This window comes from Phyllopteryx taeniolatus, chromosome 17 (genome assembly GCF_024500385.1).
Source record: "Phyllopteryx taeniolatus isolate TA_2022b chromosome 17, UOR_Ptae_1.2, whole genome shotgun sequence".
In the NCBI taxonomy this organism is placed as follows: Eukaryota; Metazoa; Chordata; class Actinopteri; order Syngnathiformes; family Syngnathidae; genus Phyllopteryx; species Phyllopteryx taeniolatus.
The window spans coordinates 10468231-10490753 of NC_084518.1; the positions used below are offsets into that span (position 1 = coordinate 10468231).

General features: G+C 39.1%; 1 protein-coding gene across 4 annotated transcripts in view; it reads left to right on the plus strand.

Annotated features, from left to right (window-relative positions):
• Positions 1-21911, plus strand: part of zbtb20 (zinc finger and BTB domain containing 20) — a 38438-nt gene extending 16527 nt beyond the window's left edge. For 3 of the 4 annotated variants that reach the window (XM_061751116.1, XM_061751119.1, XM_061751118.1), the window contains exons 2-4: positions 5044-5168; positions 6564-8078; positions 9815-21911. In XM_061751116.1, coding sequence (XP_061607100.1) covers positions 6584-8078; positions 9815-10356 — 2037 coding nt within the window. In that variant the 5' untranslated portion in view covers positions 5044-5168; positions 6564-6583 and the 3' untranslated portion in view covers positions 10357-21911. Of the gene's footprint in view, positions 1-4514; positions 4933-5043; positions 5169-6563; positions 8079-9814 lie in introns of those variants that run through there. The other variant, XM_061751117.1, reaches the window with a different exon arrangement.
• Positions 21912-22523: the final 612 nt, after the last annotated feature.

Consider the following 22523-nt stretch of genomic DNA (forward strand, 5'->3'; position numbering starts at 1 on the left):
TTTTAGAAAATCTGTTGTCTTTTCTATGCATACAACAAATGTTTTTAAGAGCCACATTAAGAAAAAATAAATATTTCAATAAAGTAGTATTGTTACTAGAATAAAGTCAAATTACATCTTTTGCCGGGTTACTTCAAACATCAACCAAGGTCATTTGTTTTTAACAAATGGTTAATATTACACAATTAGTATGTGTTAGGTGTTGCTTTCTTTATTCTCACATTGCAAGTTTTTCTCTGAACCTTATGACTTGAATCTCATAGTATTACTACTTTATAATGTTTGAACTTTTTCTCATAGTTTGTATTATGTCCTTTTGTTATAACTGTGACACTAATATGTAAAAAATAATAATTTATTATAACAGCCATTCTTTTTTCCTGTTTTGTTTTTTTTTGTTACGAATCGCCCTGGACAGCTGTGGAGCGACAGCCGCTGCTGATGCTTGCCTCCAAATGATAATAACTCTTGAAATGAACATTACCTGTTTTGGGGTGTGGGGAGAGGTGGTGTGGGGGGTGAAGGACTTTAGGAGATGATCATGTGAGTTGTCAGATGGTTCTTTTGGGTCAAATGCTCTTTAACAAAAGCGCAGCTCATCGACAATTTCTGCAACATTTAATGAGGGCATGCAGCGTGAGATGTTGCCATGGAATAGAATACACTGGGTACACTCACACATGAATGTCTGTGCTAACTTTACCCGACAGACAAAAAGAAAGAAGGAGATTTGGTGTAGATTTTGCTCCCATCTGTAACTGGACAAAGGATCTGCTATGGTTAACGGGTGGTGGTGGGTGTGTTTTTGACAGAAAGTTGAGCAAGCTGTCCTGTCAAAAAAAATATTTAGACTGTCCTGCACTTGTGTTTATTGTATGTTGTTCTCTGCAGGGATTTATTTCATTTCACCACATTTGAATGTTTTTTTCCCTGTTGTTGGACTGAATGTCCTAACACATTCATCTTGTGTGTTATTATTCAGTCCTAACTTCTATTTAGTGTTGTGTGTATCTTATTAGGTCCATTTAGTTTACCAAATGTACAGTAGCTATTCAAGAAATCTGAGCTGAAAAATGTTGTAGCATTACTTGGTACCTTTCTTGTTACTTTATAATGTGAGTGACTAAGTAAGCAAGCATTTGCAACAGAAATGCTCTTTTGCATGTTTTATATACAGTAGTTGCATTTTTTAAAGGAGGAATTTAGTTGGGAGAAGCCAGTTCTAAGTTCTGAAAGTGTCTCTTGAGCGAATTGTAAAAGCAACCATGCCTCCCAATGTAATTCAAACATTCCATAATGATCACAAGACATCATGACTCACTTTAAAAACATTGAATCGGTGAGGTTGTGTTACGCCTCACAAAAAATGTTTTTAACAGCAAGGGAAACGGTTATGTGTGCTCGCCGATGCTATGCAACACCTCACCTGTTAATTTCGGTGCAACATTCTGTACGAATACCTAATGAATTCTTTAATACTTTAATGAGAGCCTCACCAAGTAAAGAGAAGAAAACAAAGCCTCCTGTATTGAGGTCATTTTCACCTGTCTGATCAACGCTGTTTAATTTGCCATTGTTCTCGCTACACGTTTACATTATATCTTTAATTAAAGCTGACATATAAACGCACACAAGGCATACTGATTTTAAAATAAATAATTGCAGCGACAAATGGTGCTCATCCATCAGCCGGGGCTTCAAACAAAACCATGAATGATTCCTTAAAAACTGAGTAATGTAGATATACTGTATTGCGTGCACGTGCATGGGCCACAATTCTCTGTGGCCTTTTGTCTCCAGATGTAAATTTGGCAAACGTAGCAAAGGTCTTGAATGCGCGCTGTAAGTACTATTAGCATATTCAAGATCTATATTATTCACATGGCTGATACTGCTCCTTTCATACGCGTGCCTCTTGTGTCTGCTCTCAACCCCCATCCCCCAGTCTCGCCACTTCACCCCCCATACCCTTCCACCACTGCCTTATTAACTGATGTCCAATTTGATGCAGCATATTTCATGAGCCTGTCACGTAATACAGGCAACTGATTAACCTGGAGTCTGGCTGCTTGGTGGAGTTACAGCCCAATTTTTTGAGCCCCCACTCCCCACTATCATACCCCTCCTCTCCATCCCTGAGCCCTCCTCAGTCTTTGTTGTGGCGGTTGCAGCAGAGCATGCATTGCATTGGCGGTCTGAAGCATTGTGTCTGATTTCCAGCAGACAAACTGACCTCTGGGGATTTATTGACAGCAAACTCTACAGAGGCAGACACAGAGCTCGGAGCATGGAGGCAGGCAGCGAGGGGCGGGGTGGGGAGGTAGGAGAGGAGTGGTGCTTGATTGTTTCAGACAGGGAGACAGACAGATGGAGGGGGAAGGCGGCGAGAGGGATGATGAAACAGGAAACAGGTAGCAATCCAGAGAAAGGGATCAGCACGAGAGGTTGGGGAGTGGGTGCCCAAATTTGGTTGGATTTTTGGAAATTTTGTTTTTTGGTAGCGCGTGCGGATGTGGGAAGAAAATGGCTGCCACCTACGAGGATCTAATTAATTTTGAAGGATCATCAGGCCCTTTAGTGTGAGGCAGGGTACAGGAGGTAGGGGAGGGGGCGCGAGGCAGACCCCTGGGCTGATTAGAATTCACTGCAGGTAGGCGCTGGCTGCTGCTCACCCACTGTGTCACGGCTAAAATGGAATCACTGTTGTGAGTGGCAGTCTGGGCAAGTGGAGCCTGCCTCCCTTGGCCCGCTCCCCTTTGTTGGCACCATTCACTTGAGTCTACCCCTAAGGCAGGTGGATTTCCATGTCTGCATGGACGAAGGCAGCCAGAAAGGGAGATATATGTACAGTATGTTTGCTTTGCTTAACTGTAGCGCCCCTAGCAACAGGCTAACCTGACAGATAATATTTGCCATGGTGATGGCAAATAGAATTTGGCACATGCATGGCTGTTATTCAGTTCTGAATTTGACTAAGTCAAATCAGAATTGCAGGGTGACAGGTTGTGTAAGAACACAAGTTTCACCTATGCGAGTTTTTCCCCCCCCCCCAGGGTTGTCTATAGCAATATGGTCAAGAAGCAACACTTGCTCCAAGTATGTTTTTTTCATTAACTCTGAGCCTTAGCTGGCCCATTTCTTCAATAATTCCATTCTGCTTGTTTAACATGTAAACTTTCTGACACTGACCTCCTCAGTTTGACATTGTTGGTCCTCTTGTCTCCATCAGGGCATGCCCTTTGAGTGCTGCATAATGTTACCTCTCAGACAGGACATAGCTATTTTGGATTCCCTTGTCCATATCTTTCGCCTTTAGGCTGCGGTGTGGGGCTCCTCAGGGTTTTGTGCTTGGCCCAGTTCTGTTCAACATTTGCATGCTGCCACTGGGAAATCTCTTCAGGGTCATCCGTTTCCATTTAATGCAGATGATACCCAAATTACTCATTTTGGCTTACAAACTGCCCTAAGGACATTCACATATTGTTGGCCTAAATTTCTTACAATTCAACTTAAAAAAGACTGATACTTGAGCTTGACTTCTGCTTGCTATTACATCATCTGCCGTACTAATACTTACTACTTAAAATTCAAAGCCGTTTCTTTCAAACCCCACCCCCCCAAAAAATCACATTTTACATGATGACTATTTTTTCCAACTCCCTTCCCTCTGTCCTTAGCAAAAACATTGTATTGTCAGTACAATGAACCCAAAATGAAGCAGCCAGGATTGTAATGGGTACTTGAAAACAAGAGTAAATGACACCTTTGCTTTCAACACTGCACCGAATGCCTATTCATTTTGCAATTACTTTAAATTTGTACTTATTTTTTCAAAATCCATGTAATGTGCTGCCCCAACTTATATTATTGGTCTTTTTAACTCATGTACCATCAGTGTGTTTGTGTGTGTGTGTGTGTGTGTGCGTGTGTGTGTGTGTGTGCGTGCGAGCCAAAAAGTGGCTCCTAGTCGTGATCACCCCTTTCTATTATCATTTGACATAAGACTAAAAAGCATAAAAATTAATACTAATATAATAAACACATTATTACTCTTTCAGGTTTTTAATGCACAGTTTTTGACACGAATCACAAAGATATCTGACATGCTCAAGACTGGCTCCATTAGAGGGGAAGGGAAGAATACAGAGGTCACTTGATTGAAGTCAGATATACTTTTAATCTGCAGGTTTTAACTGACAAAAGCATTTAAATGCTGCCTTTACTGTCATTTAGCAGAAGACTGGAAATATGTGATGCCGGAGTTCAGTGTGGGAAATTTGATTAAGACACCAAAAGGAAATTTCACACTGCTTCAAATGATTTTCCCCCTGGTGTGAGTGACCTGAAATGACACCATATCCCTTCAGTTTATTTTATTATTTTTTTGTTATTTTTTTACATGGCTACTTTAGTTTAAGTTTTTGCACGCTGCCCTCTATATACAGTATAAAAGCTGCTGTTTAAAAGCTTGCCTTAGCATCACCAAAAGCAGCTTGTCACATGCTTAATTAATGAGGTTGAATGGCGGGTTTGTGTTTTGCAATGAATGTCTTGTGTGTTTAATATTGGGATTCATTTTTTCTTATTACAACTTGTAAGAACTGCGGGACGTCTTTGTCTTGTTTGAGCTGTTGGAGACGAGAAAATAGCGCGCACGCACACAGTCACTCTCACACAGACACACGCGCACACACAAACACATGCACACACACACACACACATGCTGAGTGCATTAATTAATCTGGAATTAAGATCGTTTTTTTAAAGGGTGTGGTTTTGTTGCCCAGTGACTCAGATAACTGCTGAGAGACTAGCTTTCGCCAATATAATTTTCACCCTTGTTGGGGAATTGCACACAGGACCGTCCATTTTTGTTTTTTGTTTTAATTTGGCAGTGAAAACTCTTCACACATCTGTTGCAGCATGTTGGAGGTAGACATTCGTGTTGCTTCGGGTCCATCAAGGGAGTGGCAATATCGATGTGATCTAAAGATTTGTCTTTGTCTTTTTTCCTTCTTCTCTCCCCTGCAAACACTTTGGCAGAGCAACACATGATTTGGGAAGAGAGGACTGACAGCCTTGCCTAGTGCCCGGCCTCTGTTCAGCCATCTCCACCAGCAAACTGAAGCTTGACCCGCACTTCATCACCAGCCGCACGTCATCTAACTGTGAGTTCCTTTTGTAGTTTTCATATTCAACTGTAAAATATTTGGAATTATGAACATCACTATCTTGTTGCAAATACCATCTAATTTCTGGATTTTAGAATATTAGGGTTATTATATTATGATTATATGCTTTACACTTACTGTTCATTTAACATCTATCATGCAAGTGCAAATTTTAGGCATTTTTCAAAAGCTATTTCCCTTGGCTCACTGTAGTTATGCTTTGTTTTTCGGTCTAATATTTCACGAGAAAAATGTTTCATAATCATTTTACCCTTTGTTCACAGTTAAGATAACTAGCTTTAAATATATATTTGCAGTCTTATAAGTGGGGCCAATGTTCATGGTTTAAATGATGAATTTCTTACCAAAAAGGGACGTTTTATTTGAAATATCCTCCATACTCACTCATGATAATGAATTAAATATATACTACATCTGAAGTAGTCTAAATGAATACATTTTGAAGTAATTCAGTAGTAATTTACATTGAGATTTTCTTTTTTGTTATTTTATCACCAAACTGTCCCAAAAAACAAAACGAATCCAGATTAATATAAGCAGACTAATCTACAGCGGCACATCCAGTGTGTTCTTGTCTTGAGTTTGGCAGTACCATGATAGTGAGCACATGACCAACAATGGAGTCCGCTTCTCCTCCAAGCCCTGTGCGCCACCCACTGGTGATTAAAGGAGCTTCGCAAAACACAATCTTCATTAAGACACATGTATTATTATTATTAATATTATTATTATTATTAAGCTTTTTCAGTGTAATGAGAGCTGAACTGTATTAAAAATGTGTCTTTTTTTAAATCAACACTGAGAAAGAGGTATTAGTTCAAAGTTTTTCAGTCGTACTGTATATATTAGTGTCTAGCAATCAGTCAATCAGTATTCTCTATCTATATTAAGGAAATAATTGGGAGATACAGCTCTTGTATTTCACAAACTAATATTTTGACTGAATATGCACAATAGCCATGTAATTTAATTATACTATTATGAAATCTCTAAAGCAATGTACACAGATTTTTGCTTGATTAACAAAGTTCTATATATCATCTTTGATTGGTTAACAAAATGTTATGTATAATTTAGGACATGCAATGACTGAACACTTGAAATCTTTTAATATTTTAAGTCATACCAATATCAGGTAAAAAACTGCTTGAATAGTTCTCTCCCTTGTGTTACAACAAAAGTCACATTTGATGCCCTCAGTCTTTTTGTCAGTTTTCAAACATGTACTTGAGAATGGCACTCAACACAACACTTATTGCAATTAGCAATTCCAATATCGTTGCAGCACAAGCAGGGCAAGTGCAGTGAAATTAACAAGGCTAAATAATGCAACGTCTCTCTAAATGAGGTGTGTTGCTGCCCCGTTTTCAGGTCACATCAGTTGCAAGGGGATGACCGAGCGCATTCATAACATCAATCTCCACAACTTCAGCAATTCTGTACTTGAGACCCTCAATGAGCAGCGCAACCGTGGGCACTTTTGTGATGTGACTGTTCGGATCCATGGAAGTATGCTGCGAGCTCACCGCTGCGTGCTGGCCGCTGGAAGCCCCTTCTTTCAGGACAAGCTGCTTTTGGGCTACAGCGACATTGAGATCCCCTCTGTGGTCTCGGTGCAATCCATCCAAAAGTTGATTGACTTTATGTACAGCGGGATTCTGCGAGTGTCTCAGTCGGAGGCCCTGCAGATCCTAACTGCAGCCAGCATCTTGCAGATCAAGACCGTCATCGATGAGTGCACTCGCATCGTGTCCCAGAATGTGGGCCTGGCAGGCCCGGGAGGCTTCCCCGTTATACCAGGAGACTCTGGTCAGGACACCCCCCGTGGCACGCCAGAGTCCGGCACGTCCGGGCCGAGTAGTGACGCCGAGTCGGGCTGTATGCAAACGTCGACCCAGCAGAACGTGGATCGAGCGTACACGTCGCTGTACTCCTACTCCGGCCTCTCCAATGGCACCCGGGAGCGCTCCCTTTACATCAACCCCATGGCGACCAATTACGATCCGAGTGTCGGTGCTCAGAAAAACCAGCAGTCGCAGGATCCCCCCTGGATGAACCGCATCCAGGATAGATCACAGCAGGTAGACCGCTTCATTGCCACGTCCGAATCCACGCACTGTCGCAAGCAGCCCCGACCGGTACGCCTACAAACAGGTGGGATGCACATCAAGCAGGAGGCCGAAGATGAGTACGGCTGCTTCGACAATGTAGGGGACTGCCAGGTGGAGAATGACCACACTCAGGGTGTGGTGAATGAGTCCAAGGTGGAAAGTTTTGACTCGGGTGTCAGCTCCTCCATCAGTACTGAGCCAGACGCCATGGAGCAGCAGCCCTACCTGAGCTTTAACCGGGATGGCGCCGGCGAAGTCCAGCAAGGGGAAGGCGGTCCGGTGCAGATCGAGGTCAACGACTCGTCCCCGGAGCAAGTGCAGGAGCCTGACGAGGGTGACCAGAGCCACAGCACTAGTGACAGTACCATGATGCAACCCCTGCCCAACCCCATAATGTCCCAATCCCTGGCCAGCACACCGCACTACCTGCGGCAGGTCGAGTCACACACCAGCAATCTCCGAATGCCGCACACCATGACCAGCAATTCTCAAGTGATGGGCGCTGGGGGCACCTTCTTGCCCACGCTCTTCCCTCCGCAGCCGGCCAGAGACAACAAGTCTTTTATTTACCTTCCCGGTCAGCAGCAGGCCCAGTTTGTGACGGTGCCGCCCCCCGCCATGCCATCGTTCCCCAACGCCATGGCCGTGCCGCCAGCGCCATCCCAGCAGCAGCAGGCAATGAGTCAGGGGGAGAAGAAACCCTATGCATGCACTCTCTGCTGTAAAACCTTTACTGCAAAACAGAACTACGTCAAACACATGTTTGTGCATACTGGTAAGTCACATTGTTTCACTCTTTCTTTACGTGAATGACTAAAGTTCGCATTTTGCTCAACACAATTAGTATAAAAAGCAGAAACACTCGCCTTATAATTTTACTTCTGGCTTAGAATACTTGGCCAAAAATCTTTTCCAGAGGATATATAAAAACCAAACTAGTACTTTGTAGAGCAGAGTGACAACACATTACCTGAAGGAGTAACCAGTCCTTAGGATCACAATAGTATGACAGTCAGTGACAAACTATTTCCTCTGAATCTTGTGGAAAATAAAAAACAGGACTAAAATGTTTTGATTAAGGGGATGATTTTTAATTAATGCTACTTCCGTTAAATTATGGTACATTTATTGCATAAAGTTTTTTTTTAGATAGCTTTATGTTAACGTAAAACTTAGCAGACAAATTCATGAGCCAGACAAACTGATATGTAGATAGCTTAGTTTTTAAAGTAATAAATGCATGCAAACATATGTGAGTACTATTTCATCATTTACAGTTTGAGTCTAGCAAAGATAATAATTGCAATCAAATATTGCATGGCTGCTCCAACTTTTATGAGTCACTAATGAAAACCAATAACTATGATTATAACAATTTTGTTCATTTTAGTTTTTAACAGCACAGTATTGGAGCACATGTCACTTTAGACTCCTGGAAATTCAACCCTAGACAATTACTTGAGCACATTACAATGTTTTACTCTTTTTAAAAAGCTTATCAATATCATTATAGCATTTTGTGATACTGAATATATAAATCAGTTCAGAGGCAAACGGGGTTCATGTTTAACTCTCATTGTAAGGGGAAGTTTACAATTTTAAAAAGCATCACTTTTGTCATACATATTAAAACAGTCCTTAAGGTTTTCCAGTAGTAAAAGATATGAATAAATATGATTTGTGAAAAAACAAATCTTTGGCCCCCTCTCATGCCTCTAATTTGATTAAAAAGCCAATTTCACTTCAAACTTCAAACTGATAACATTTAGTGTTGTACTAACTCTCCATCACGAATAAGGTGCTTTTCTGGGGGGTTACAGGTCAGCGTGAGGCCATCATGTACGACTGTAAATTCAAAATGACTGTTTTAACAATTATGAAAAAGGTGTTTTTTTTTAATTGCAAACTAGACCAAATAGGTCCCCATGTGTGAAATGTGAATCCAATAATATAGAATTAAGAATGCTCTCAATTTCAATTTAGGTAAAGTAAGTCTAGACAAAAATGTCTCTCTAGCCAGACACAAAGCGAGTTTTAATGCTTCCCCATGTGCGGCCTTGAGGCGTCCACTAGATGAAGTCAGCAGGAGCATTTAACTTTGAATTGTCAGCTGCTGACGAGCTCATTTTCTTTAATGGAATTGGGGACTGGACACCTTCTGTTTGGCTTCTCGTGCCGACTACAAGCACAGTGTTGCAGATTTGTGTAAATGACCACTGTTGGCTTCTACATGTGTTTGTTGATGCCATTAACAGATGGAGCAGCTTCAGCCTCAGCTAAGGAAAGGGAAAACATTTTTACATTCATGAGTTTTTTTTCTCTCGCTCTCTCTCGGTTGATGAGAGTATAGTTAAATATGATAAAGTTGCATTTTTATGCTTCCTTGTGACTGTTCGGTATTGGTATTTATTTGCCTGTGCATGTGAGCATTAACGTAAAAACCAGTTTGAATAATAATGGTTTCTTCTTTTTTTTCCCCCCCAATTGTGTTTGTCTGACATGCCCACACAGGAGAGAAGCCTCACCAGTGCAGCATCTGCTGGCGCTCGTTCTCCCTGAAGGATTACTTAATCAAACACATGGTGACCCACACAGGGGTGCGGGCCTACCAGTGCAGCATTTGCAACAAGCGCTTCACCCAGAAGAGCTCTCTCAACGTCCACATGCGGCTGCACCGTGGCGAGAAGTCGTACGAGTGTGTCATCTGCAAGAAGAAGTTCTCCCACAAAACCCTGCTGGAGCGCCACATGGCCTTGCACAGCACAGGCAGCGCCATCGCAGGGCTGACTGGCATCACCGGCACCCCGGGCTCCGTTTCCATCCCCATTCCCCTCCCCATGGCCGTCCCCGAGCCCGGCGCCGGGGTGGTGGCCCTCGCCATGCCCGTGAGCGGAGGTGCAGGAGAAGGGCCCGGGGTCGGAATGGGAGTGGGCATGGCCGCGGAGGCGAGCTGCCAAGAAGGGACCACCTACATGTGTTCTGTCTGCCCCGTCAAGTTCGACCAAATGGAGCACTTCAACGACCACATGCGAATGCATGTCTCTGACGGATAAGTACAACTTGATAAACTTCTCCAAAAGAATGACAAACAAAATGGCACTAGATTTTCCTTTTCTTCTTTTGAGGTATGGAGAGTAATGAGTATAGACACTGGCACATTAAGTTTCCCAAAAAAAAAAAAAAAAAAACAGATTTTCTTTTTTGTTATTCTAAATAAACAAAAAGATGGTGGCCTTAAGGCTTAGTAGTTGGATATTGATCTACTGGATGGATCCTAACTACAGGCCTCTAAATGTATGATTTCCTAAAATACTGATTTATGTGTTGAACACTACCGAAAGGCCTACGAAAGAAAGACATACACACAAACACACCTTTAGTGTAGATCTATTTGAGTGAATATAAGTGGTTATTGTGTGTGGATCTGCATGTGTCCCAGTGTGTGTGTGGGTGTGTGTGTGTGTTTGTGATGCCATTTAAAATGGCAGTTGTGAACCCATCCTGACCAGTTTGGAAACGATAAATGTCCAGACTTACTGTGGTATAATTTACAACAACAATAACAACAACAAAAATCGTCTGGGTGGGCCTCCATATTCCCTCTAAAATACTGACAGTCACAAGATTGCCTTCTAAAAGTGAATTTAAATAAAAAAGAAGAGAGTAGTAAATTTGACACTGGGTTTTATTTATTCCTATAGTATTAAAAGATTATAATGCAGCTATTGTCAAGGTACAAATTTCAATCACTTCCTGTCAAAGATGGCAGAAATAATAGTTTTGTAATTGTACAAGCATTTTTGATAGTTCAGTTTCCTAAATTAGACTGTGTTGATGAGACAAAGTGAAAAATAATCAACAACAACAACAAAAAAACGTTTCTGAACTCATTTGCATACACTGCCACTAATCTCCTAAAAGACTGTTAGTCAAGGCTGCGCCAATCATAAAATGAGAACGACTTTTTTCTTCTTCTTTTTTAATACTATTTTCTTTCTCAACCTTTTACCATTCACAGTAAGAGCAGTCTGGAATAAGAGACTAAACTCTCTCCTTCATATTTGCTGCTCCTCCACTTACATCATACTGTTATAGGCTGTAGATTTTAAAACAAGATTTGTCTCTCAAGCTATTGTTGTTATTGATTATCCTACGTGTTTTTTTCATTTTCTATTCACTTTCTTTAGTTTGGCTGTAAATGTGAACAGTGTTAAAGAGAGAGACATTCAATTTGAATCCCGTTTTGTTTTTGAAATAATTGCCATCTGATTGTAGAATAGAACCAGTTCATGACTTTTGCAGAGCTGTTTTAGCTATGGGAGCTAAATGCAACACTCTCAGTGAGTCACTCCTCAAACAGCCTGCAACATTTTGAAAGGAAAGATTGGAGAAAAACAAGTAGCTTAACCAACCACATAATTATATATATATATATATATATATATATATATATATATATATATATATATATATATATAAAAACACACACACATACATTCACCCCAAATTGTGGATGGACTTTCTACATGAGAAGTATACATTCCAGTTTTTCTAAAAGGCTTGGACATACATGTACAGATTAGATTTGTTAGTTAGTGTGCTAAAATGTCATCCATGCATCAGGACACCACTTGAGGCTGATATTTGGAGTTCACTAGATATAGGACACACAGACACACACACACACACACGCACGTATACATACGCATATAAGTGTGGTGTATGTATGTGTGTATATATATATGTGTGTGTGTGTGTGTGAATGTGTATTTGTATATATATGTGTGTGTGTGTATGTGTACACACACACACACACACACGCAGCTGTGTGCAACTACAATCTGAAGGATTTGCTCCTTTGTGTGAGCAAATGACTTTTGTAGTTATGTTGCTCACAGTGCTGCAGATATAAAAATAAATACACAAAAATGTGTTATTTTGCACATTTTCTTAAAATGCCTGTGCTTAATATTTAATCATTTGTTAATTTAAATAAACTATGATTTTATTTTTTTCAATTTTAAAGCAGAAAATTCTTTTTTCAAAAACTCTTGATAAGTGGACTGCGTTATTTTCTTGCATATATGTTGCACTGCTTAAACCAATAAGTGCACTACTGTTAACAGAGATATAGTTTTAGAAAAGAGGATTTTTAAAAAAAAAATCTAACATTTGGTTATAGAGTTCACGTGTTAGCATAGCTTTGTTTCAATTTTAAAGTAGTTCAGCGGTTCTTGGCTTTTGTTATTGCTTGCAGTTACCTGCAGTATATCAATACATATACTGTTTGTACATTACTTGTGCCGTTTCGATGCAAGCATTTATTTAAATGTGGAACATGACGTGCTCATCTATGTTTTATCTTTTTTTTAAGTTAATGTTTTATGGAGTCACTTCCGTGTAACTCAATAATTCAATTGCATTTCTTTAAAGAGACAGAATTTTCCTTATAGCCAAACGGTGAAACGGCAACAGTAATAATAACGGCAACTTCTGTCTGACTTGGTGGTAGTGGTAATAACAGCTATTATCACGCTATTAATAATAATAATACATTTATTATTGTGTGTGTGTGCGTGTGTGTGTGTGTGTGTGTGTGTGTAATATAGATGACATATGTGTCCTAGTACAACTTTTGGGTGGGCGTGGAAAGGTGATGGAATGCAGCTTCTTTGATAATACTGTATGTGTCTGTGGGTTGTGCACCGTTGTGTCCTTTCCTTCCTTTAGTGAGTGTCGTTGTGTCTGTGTGCTCTTTTAGCCGAATCAAACTGTTGATAAGCGAAATATTTTGACCTTGTAGGGCTTCCTTTGCAATATGCAGCGCAGGTACAACACGAGGAGTGGCTCCTCACCACACCTTTTGGGCTCATAGGACACCTCCAAAACTGAGAGTTGGAAGTCAAAATTGTTTTCTAAATTTCATCCAACTACAACTGAGAGTTCTCCTCATGTAAACATTGACATTTATTTCACAGTTACCTGTCTCATTTATGGTGTGCGTATTAGCCTAAAAAAAAATGGTGCGGCCCCTTTTTTGTAGCTGTTGCTGCCAGGATGGCAAATGTGCTGCATGCTAGTGCTCTATTTGTCTTGACACAGCACGTGGAGGGTCATCTCTTGCCTTAACAGACAATGCACTAAATAGTCTATGTAAGCAAACTGCCGAGTTCTCTTTTCCAACAGTATTGCCACATTTTTGGGCACACAGCTTACGGTGTCTTGTCGGTCGAGCACCAACACTGCCAAACAAACGTCAGCTTTCCGCGCAGAGGCAGACATGTTTCAGTGTAATGTACGTATTCAGTGATTTAGCATTCCTTCATGGCACCTGCTTTTTGCATAGTTTGTGTAAACACATATATCTAATGCACTATAGACTGTAGCTAGATGAGTACAACCAGCTTTGTGGTATCAATGGTCTAAATAGTAGGTTAAGTAGCTTGTCGTTGGCTTTGGACAATATTTTCATTTCAGAATTACACTATAAGAGTGTCTCGCTATCATTTTTATGTTGTTGTTGTGGTGGTGGTGGTGGTGGTTTTCTGGAATAACAAGTAGCCAATCTCTCTGGATGAGGGCTAATAACTCATCCCATCACTCGTTGACTTGTATGATAAGATTGAAAGGAAAGGAGCCTTCTTCTTCTTCTCCCCAGTGTGCATTAGCTTCGCTTCACTGTCCATAGTTATACAGTACAGTATATTCTTTATTCTATTTCAGATACTCGTGGTGGGGCTTCACAATATTTTGTCTGTGTTGCAAAGAAAAATTGTAAAAATGGTTTAAAAAGTTGCAGCCCCTTTCAGAAAAGATGGTCCTTTGCGCATTTCTTGTAGTTTTATTTAAGGGATCTTTTCTGTTTGGCTTTTTTTTTTTTTTTTTTTTTGCAGATTGTTGACGAATTTTCCAGGACAAACCCCTATTAAATGCTCGATACCAATCTTGCAGCTGTTTATATTGTGTTCTCCAATAATATGACGTTTTGTTTATCTTAGTGTAGAGATTCGGGGTCTACAGTACTATGTTTGTCCTTCTCACAGTACATTTGATTCCTCATTTATTCACGATACTTCTTTAGTTCATCCTGCTTGTTTGTTCTGATGATCACACAGTATGGTCTTGTTGTTAATACATGCATATAGCTTTCACATAGCTGGGTCGAGGGTAGTCAAGTAATTGAGTAATATTTTTCACGGTGTATTATACTGTACATATGCATACAGTACAGTATAGGCTTTGCATTGAGGCGAAAACACAGGAATGGTGAGGGTTCATTGTAGTGTCCATCTTCCTAGTTGTCTCCATCAGTTTTTCTTTGTTCAAGCTTGAATTAAGTCACAGTTAGGAATAAAAACCACTCAGATTATACATAACAGCTTTTTATTTCCTCTACAGCACACATCAGTGTGAAACATATACCTTCTGACAAAGATATTTATATAAATATATACAGTAAATATAAATGTATATAAAAGAATCACCATCTCCTCACAGTTGAATGCATTTTTCCTTGTGTGATATCGGGAATATGCCTATCAAGTGCCTATCAGTGCATTCAGCAACTATACAGAATTTTCATAGTTTTTCTCTCCTACAGTGCACAGATACAATATATACACAATGTTCTATTTAGTTAAAAAAATATACGACAGTATTTATACAAGTAAAACCAGGTGGTTGTGAGTGCATCCGAACCCTTTAAAGTACCTGAAATGTTCTATTCGTATACAGTAAAAGCAGGTTTTACATTTTACATGTACGCCATGTGGAGGATTCAAAGATATCAAAAATGCACAATCACTTACGAATGTTTAATGGCGGTTTTCTTCTTGCACGTTGTTCACGTACGTAGCAGGCAAGCTAGTTTGTGTGCTGTGTGACAGAGGGCAATGTGGCTTTGTGACCTGTAGAGGGAGACGCATGAATGTAAAGGCTTCTTTATACTCGCGCGGGTGGCGACTGCGCTGACGTCACTGCTGCTATCCAGGCGCAGTTTGCCTTTATACTCCAGCGCAACCCACGCGCACAGTTTTTAAAATGGACTGCAGTTCTCCTCCAAGAGTCGCTACGGCTGGTATTGGCTCGGACATCACAGGGTGTTGTTTCCTCTGCATTTTTGGCCATTTCCGGTAGCCGTTTTTACTTTCCTTTCCGTAACAAGGAACAAAGCAACAACAATGGCGACTGTGGAACAGTGTCTGCTAGAACAAATGGACCTAGATGACCAGATGATACATTTAATTATGCTGCAAAATCGATTAAGAAGGCGGTGGCGTAGATGGTCTGTAGAACCAAGGGGAACGCTTAGTACGTCATCACAGCATGTGACTAAGACGGACCAATCAGGAGAGATGATCTCCGCGGCATTCTACACGCAGCAACAATTTTTGCCGTGTGCGCGTCAAGTGACGGGCCAATGCGTCGGTCACGTGATGATGAAACTCAAGATGTTTGTTTATGCCTGTTACGTGGCCATGGTCTACCACCTAAGTAGATTATCAGGCCCTTTAGTTGACAAGGTCAAAGTACACCGGGTGCCCTTTGAACCTAATGATAGGGCGCCATTGTATACAAATCTGATGCCAAATTCCCTAACCTAATGTTGATGAATGCTTTATCTGATCTCTTTGTACATGCAGCCGAAAAGTGGAGCGACGTGCATAAAGAAACTTGTCAAGACATTTTTTAGTAATCCCTCTTTGGAGGAAAAGTCTTGAAATCAAGATTCGAAAATTTAGTGAAGACAACACATGATTGTTCCACAAAGGTCTGTAAAAGCGCTTTGTGTCAGACATGAAGTTTTAGGATGGCGATGACGGTGTGGCTGTGAGATTAAAGGTTTTGGACCGGCTCATTATTGTGTCCCCTGTTGACTAATTACCACACTTTCATTCTCCAGCCCGGTCAACGTGCCAAATTGAAAATTTTAGGGGGGGTGGGAACTCTTCACGTTAAAACTACTATTGTTAATTAGTACAAAGGACTGTTAGGGCCACAGTGAAAAGAAAAAAAAGAATAATGAGGCTACAAGAACAAAGTATTTATTTTTCACGAATAAAAGTTGCAGTGTTACAAGCAAAAAGTCGTAATGTTCAACACCTAAACATCACAGTACGAGACCAGCAGCCACTCTCTGTCTCCAGAGTGCTGCCATGTACACTAATGAGTTACTATTGTTAAATATTTGTTAAAAACACTTTTGATTGAAAATTTAACAGAGCCACGCAAACTCTCGCATTAAGATGTTTATAAATGCTGTTTAAAACATTGACCATTTCATGACTACTTTATTCTGGTAAAATTGCATCTTTATTCTTGCAAGATTATACATTTTTCACAAAGGAATATGAGTTATTCTTGTAGTAAATGTATTTTCTTTCTTTTCTTTTCAAAGGGGCCCTAATACAGTCTACTTTGTAAATTACTTTTGAAAAACAAGAAGAATCACATTAAACATACAGCAGGTCATACCAAATGAAGTGATTGCCTTCACTTTGGTTCTTTAAGTCCTCCATCATCCATACTTTTTACTAGGAGAAAACAGCTATGACTATAAACAGATACTTGTTTGAAAGGCTTACTTTCATTGACATTCAAAATAAGCATCCGTGATACAGGCAACGTGATAGCTCGTCCCTGTCATCCATCCGTCAATCACACACACTACATCCACCCGCATTTTAATGTCAGTCATATTCTTTAGGACCTTTTTTTTTCTCCATTATGACACAACCCTATTTAGTTTTTTAAAGCATCAGCTACCACTGTTGTATCAGTCCAACTCTACTGTGCAGTCCTGTTCAAAGTCTCTAAAGCAGTGGTTCTCTAACTTTTTACAAAAACTACCACCTCGAAAAATACCACCATAATGACCATCATTAAAATACAGTTGTGTAGTAGGCCCGTAGTAGGTACTGTTAACCAGTGTTTTCCCACCTTTATCAAGCCAAGGCACCCATTTTACATTGCAAAAATCTCACGGCACACGTCGATCTCGTCTCAATTTACAAATTGACTTAGTGTGAAATCTGGGCCTGTTTAACTGAACACAAAGCCAATATACTTGCAGGATGCCATGACTTATATTTGACTTGTATGAATGGCAACAGGTGGATACAGCCTTATTGTACTTTCTGCCATCTAATGGAAGAGCATTTAATTGTTCTGCCTGTCACTATATGTTGTAAGCATAGATAAATGAACAATGATATATTTGTAATTGATAAATGATAATTTTCGTACAAAGTAAGTGCAATTGAATAATTTCCCGCGGCCCTTGCGATGATCTCTCACGGCACACTACATTAGTACTATATTGTATATCGGAATCACTGCTGTAAACCACCATAACATTATGCACAGTTTGAACATTAACACTGCGGTTGAATATAGTAAAATAGAAACTGTACTTAAATAGTAATTCAATTAAAATGTATTGCACAAAAAGGTTGTACCTGAATAAATGTTAGAAGACATCATTTCAAAAGATTAAATGCAAATGGATTGTATTTAAAAGTTAAATACAACTGAACTGTACTAATCAAATGTACTGGATTAAAACAAAAACAAAAGTTTAAGCCTCTGTGGCATTATGTACATTTTGAACATAAAATTATGTGATTCTTTTGCATACCATGAGAGGGAGCCCATGTACCACTTGTGGTACTGGTACCACAGTTTGAGAATCACTGCTCTATAGTATCAGAATCAGAATCCTCTGTATTTGCCAAGTATGTCAATTGGCTCAGCTCACCTCTTTGGCAGCACAATTGCATTCCCGTTCAATCCAGAACATTCCAGCCAGTGTTCCCGTTAAACAATAAATAAACAAACAAACAACTAATGGCCCTTATTTCATTTAATTTGCCATTTCTTTTTTTAGCCATGAGAGCACAAAGCTATCTAGCTGTGAGCAGACCACTTCTGTAGACAACATGCATTACAATGCATATTGTTTGTTTGGTCACGCCGCCAAACAGTAAAAGCAAACGTCATCAAGACTTAAAGGACACATTGGAGCACTGGGCCGTGTTAATTACTTGAAGCCCAATTGGCAAGGGAAAGCTGAACAAGACAATGTTGGTTGACACAAATCAAAGAAGGGTTGAGATTATAGTGTATTTTGGAGAAAATAAAATGTCTTTATCTGGTGTTTTTTTTTTTTTCTTGTTGCTTTTTGTTTTAAAGGCAGAGAGCTTAATGTTTCTTTGGAGTTTTGTGCTTGTCTTGATTTGAAGACCAAATTAGATTTATATACAATGACTCTAAAAATAAATAAAAAATACACCCCATTGATATTTGAAATATGAAACCACATACATTGTTTCTAAAACAAAAAAAATTCATTCGATATGTGTACCATCCCCAACTTTAACTCAATGTAGACCCTTCACCTTCACTTTATATTACATTTAATGGATTGCAGTTTTTTATTATTTACTCTTCATACTTCTTTTTTTCTAAATATTGGCGCTATACATTTTAAAGGCTATCCCTACAACAACAAAACTAACATCACAACTTTTAAATACATTTAGCCATTTATACTTCAGATGGACCAAGATGTTAAGTTTGCACATATTTGTAGGTTATGAAGCCAAAAACTGAGAGAATATCGACACGTGAAATATCTTCATGCTCACTGCAGCAACAAAGCAAATTGAAATGTGCTCCAAAACTGTGATCATTATGAGACAGTATATTTTTGTAACAACAAAATATCATCCTTAAAGTTTTTCTCACAAATTCTTAGCAAGACTTTGTTATGTATTTCATTCTATGCTCTCAAAATAGGAAATTGAATTGCAGTAATTGGTGTAATGCTGAAGGCACGAATTGCTTCAATTTACAAGACGGGCGCCTTCTCGTTCTTTTTTTCTTTTGGTCATCTTGTTTGGAGATGATATGCTTTTTTGTAAACTCAGATGTTGCTCATGTGTGTATTTTGTTAGGCTTTGTTTCTGTCTAAATTAACTTGCTATCTTATTATAAATCCCACATCCAACCCCTTAAAAAAAAAACTGGCAGAAGTGAAGCTGTTGTAGTAAATGGTAGTTAAAGATGACATCAAACTAAACGACCCTGAGATATATGCTGCAGTAATGTGTTTTTAAGTTTGTTTTTGGTAATTTATCCTCCAAGTTTATGTTTTATTATTATTATTGTTATGAAACGAGCTTGTTTGAAATGTTTTGACTGCTGTTCTGAAATAGGGGAAAGCATTTTTCTAAATGTAGTATGTGCACGGACGTTTGTTTTTATATAATATGATTTGTCAAACACTGGACTGGAGTGAGTTTTCCAACATTTCCAAGTTGAGCAATGTATTTGACAGACATGACTGCACAGGACGTGGGAGGGAAAGGGGGCAGGGCTTAGTTGTTAAAAGTGAGACGTCAAGACATTTCCTTTCGTTGCGGTTTGGTGAGGGGTGTATACCCGCGTAGGTGACCCACTCTTCCAAACTGTGGCCTGGTAACTGGGGGATGGGCATAATAATCGACCCATTCATTGAATGCTACTAATTCTGTTGATTGTAGGGAATTGCTTGTTGGTTAATCTCGTTGTGAAGCAATTGAGTGCACTGCTTGGCTTCCACTTTGGCATTGAAACAGGAGTTTAGAACATTCAACAGCGAGATCAATTGCTCGTCAAATGTATATTTTTTTTATTCATAATAATAATTGTTTTGCCTATAGTCCAATGCCCATCCCTACTGATGACCGATTGCATTGACAAGACATCATAAAGGGATATTCCACGTGACAGACAGACAGGTAGGAGGCCTTCTTGCTATGGTAAAGCCGATAATGACTAAATCTCACATTGTTCCACTTTCTCAAACCAGAAAAGAAATTTGCACTATAGACTCATTTTGGTCTTCTTCTATCAAAAAGCAATATAATTCATTTTACACCTCTTAGAAACCATAGTTGTTTGTTGGCGTCTGTGGTGCACATTGATGTTTTCCACATTTGAGGGGCATTAAAGTGTCGTTTCCTCCTGTGGTTGTTTTTGGACAAATCAAAACAGATGTGGGGAAAATGAGATTGGATGTAATGAGGGAAGGGATCCATTCTGAGTCTTCATCAACTATTGTTGTGTAAACAAATAAAAAAAAACATTGCTTATTTGGTCATTTTAAGTGTTTTTGTTTTCATCTAGAATGTTCCAAAAATGAAATGCACCTTTTTGTGATATAAACTTCATTGGCTGCATCCACCAAATCTCCTTTTTCTGTCCCAACATCAAGGTCTGACCTTGACACAAATTATTGTTTAGAGTGTAAAAAAAAAATATTTCACCATTATATGCGGCAATGTAGCTTTTCTTCCTATTCCCACCGCTTTGTCTGGTGTTCCAGTTTGAATATGTTGCGTGTTCGAGGAAGCATAAGTACGTGCCTTCTTGTAATCTCCTTGTTATTATTGAGAAGCTGAAGCCAGCCAATTGTGTTTGCACTAAAAACCAAATTGCTTTTTGTTTTGTGATGTAGACTATTTAAAGCGAGCTTGTTGCGTCACTTTAAACCATACAGTATGCATGAGGGTAGATTGGCTCATCTGTCGACCTGTAAACAAAACCAGTGCAGCTTCTTGAGGATCTTGTGAATATATCTCGGCTTTCAATTACATCTCCTTTAGTCATCCAGTTTGTCACAGTCTAAATTGTGTAAAAAAAGACAAAAAAATTTGTGATATGAAAAAAAAAAAAAAAAAAAAAAAAAAAGCAACACCATAACTACAGTACAGCTTTTATTTTCACATGCCACGATAAGAGTTACCCATTAAGTTTTTTCAATCCATGGGAAAGCATGAGGTCGCCTCAAGACTATTGGTCAATAAAACATTTTTTCCTTGTATTTATTAAATATTTTGTCAACATGTGAGAAAAAAAACGTACGTGTTGAGTCTTAAAATGCACCTTATTCATGTCAGTCCACGTGGGGAAAACAAAAGAATAATGATTTTTTTTTTTTTTTAAGAAAAGGCTGGCTATGTAATATCTCTAATTTAGCACCTTACTACACAGCATGTTTTCACTTTATTCCAGTTTAGCAATTATTTCATTTGGAATCTCATATTTGTGTGACTTCTTCATTCGTGGGATGTGCCAAAGTTTGGAGGCGATCTCCCCAACTGTTGACACTTATCATTTTTATTTTTTCCTCCTCCTGCTTCAGTTATCGCAAACTTTCCTATAACAAGTGTGTGGAATCGATTTATCTCAGCAAACAGTATCATAACTTGCCATTTTACAATAAGCCCTGTATTTCACATATATTTACCAGTGATGTGTATTCGTTATTATAAAGAAAAATAGCCGTAAACGCTTCATTATGTTACACAATATTGTGACTTTTTTCGAAAAACTGTGAAGACTTATCTTGCATATACTTTATACAGAAGTATTAAGCCTTAATACAAAAGACTAAAAAAAGTGTGGAAGAATAAACTGATTGTTGCTAAGTAAGGATGATTTTTGTAAATGTTACCAGCACTTTTTTTGTAATTTTCACTCTGAGGTATTGTACAAGTTCAAGCTGTTTGTGAAGTTTGATTATGAAGGAATTAAAAACTAGTACTTTCCTGTACTTCACACAATGTCTTGTTGGCCTTTCATTTAGCAGCATTCCTCACAAACTCCAAATGCAATGCAACCCGGAAGGACAAACACATTCCATTCTGACTTGTTTTCCCATAGGATGTAATGGAAATAGAAATGATCGGAACAAACAAAACACTCTTAACATTAATGACAAATGAGGGTGTAATAACAGTAATAGCAAACAATATATTTTTTAACATCAACTGTCACACAGGTGTAAAAGTAGTTCAGCCCTAATGTAATATCAATAAAATACTGTATTGTAATTGTACCTTGGAGGTTGAATTCTGAGTTTTTTTTTTTATTTTTTTTTTTATCCAAAGCCTCAGCACATGACCTCTCAAATAGCTGCATAACAGTGAGCCTGTAACTCATTATACTAAACAAAGGAATGGCCATAAATATGCTGCATACAGTTGGGTGGTATCCCAGAATGCATTTGGCAGCGAACACACTTGGACAGACGGCCAATGTTTTATCACACGCTCATCAATAACCATATAGTCCTTCTTTGCCTAACATGTATTCACATTTGTGATGAGTTTGGTCATTCACTGCAGTTAAATTTACCTCTGTTAACATGAATGAAAACTGCTTTGGCAGCAAGAAA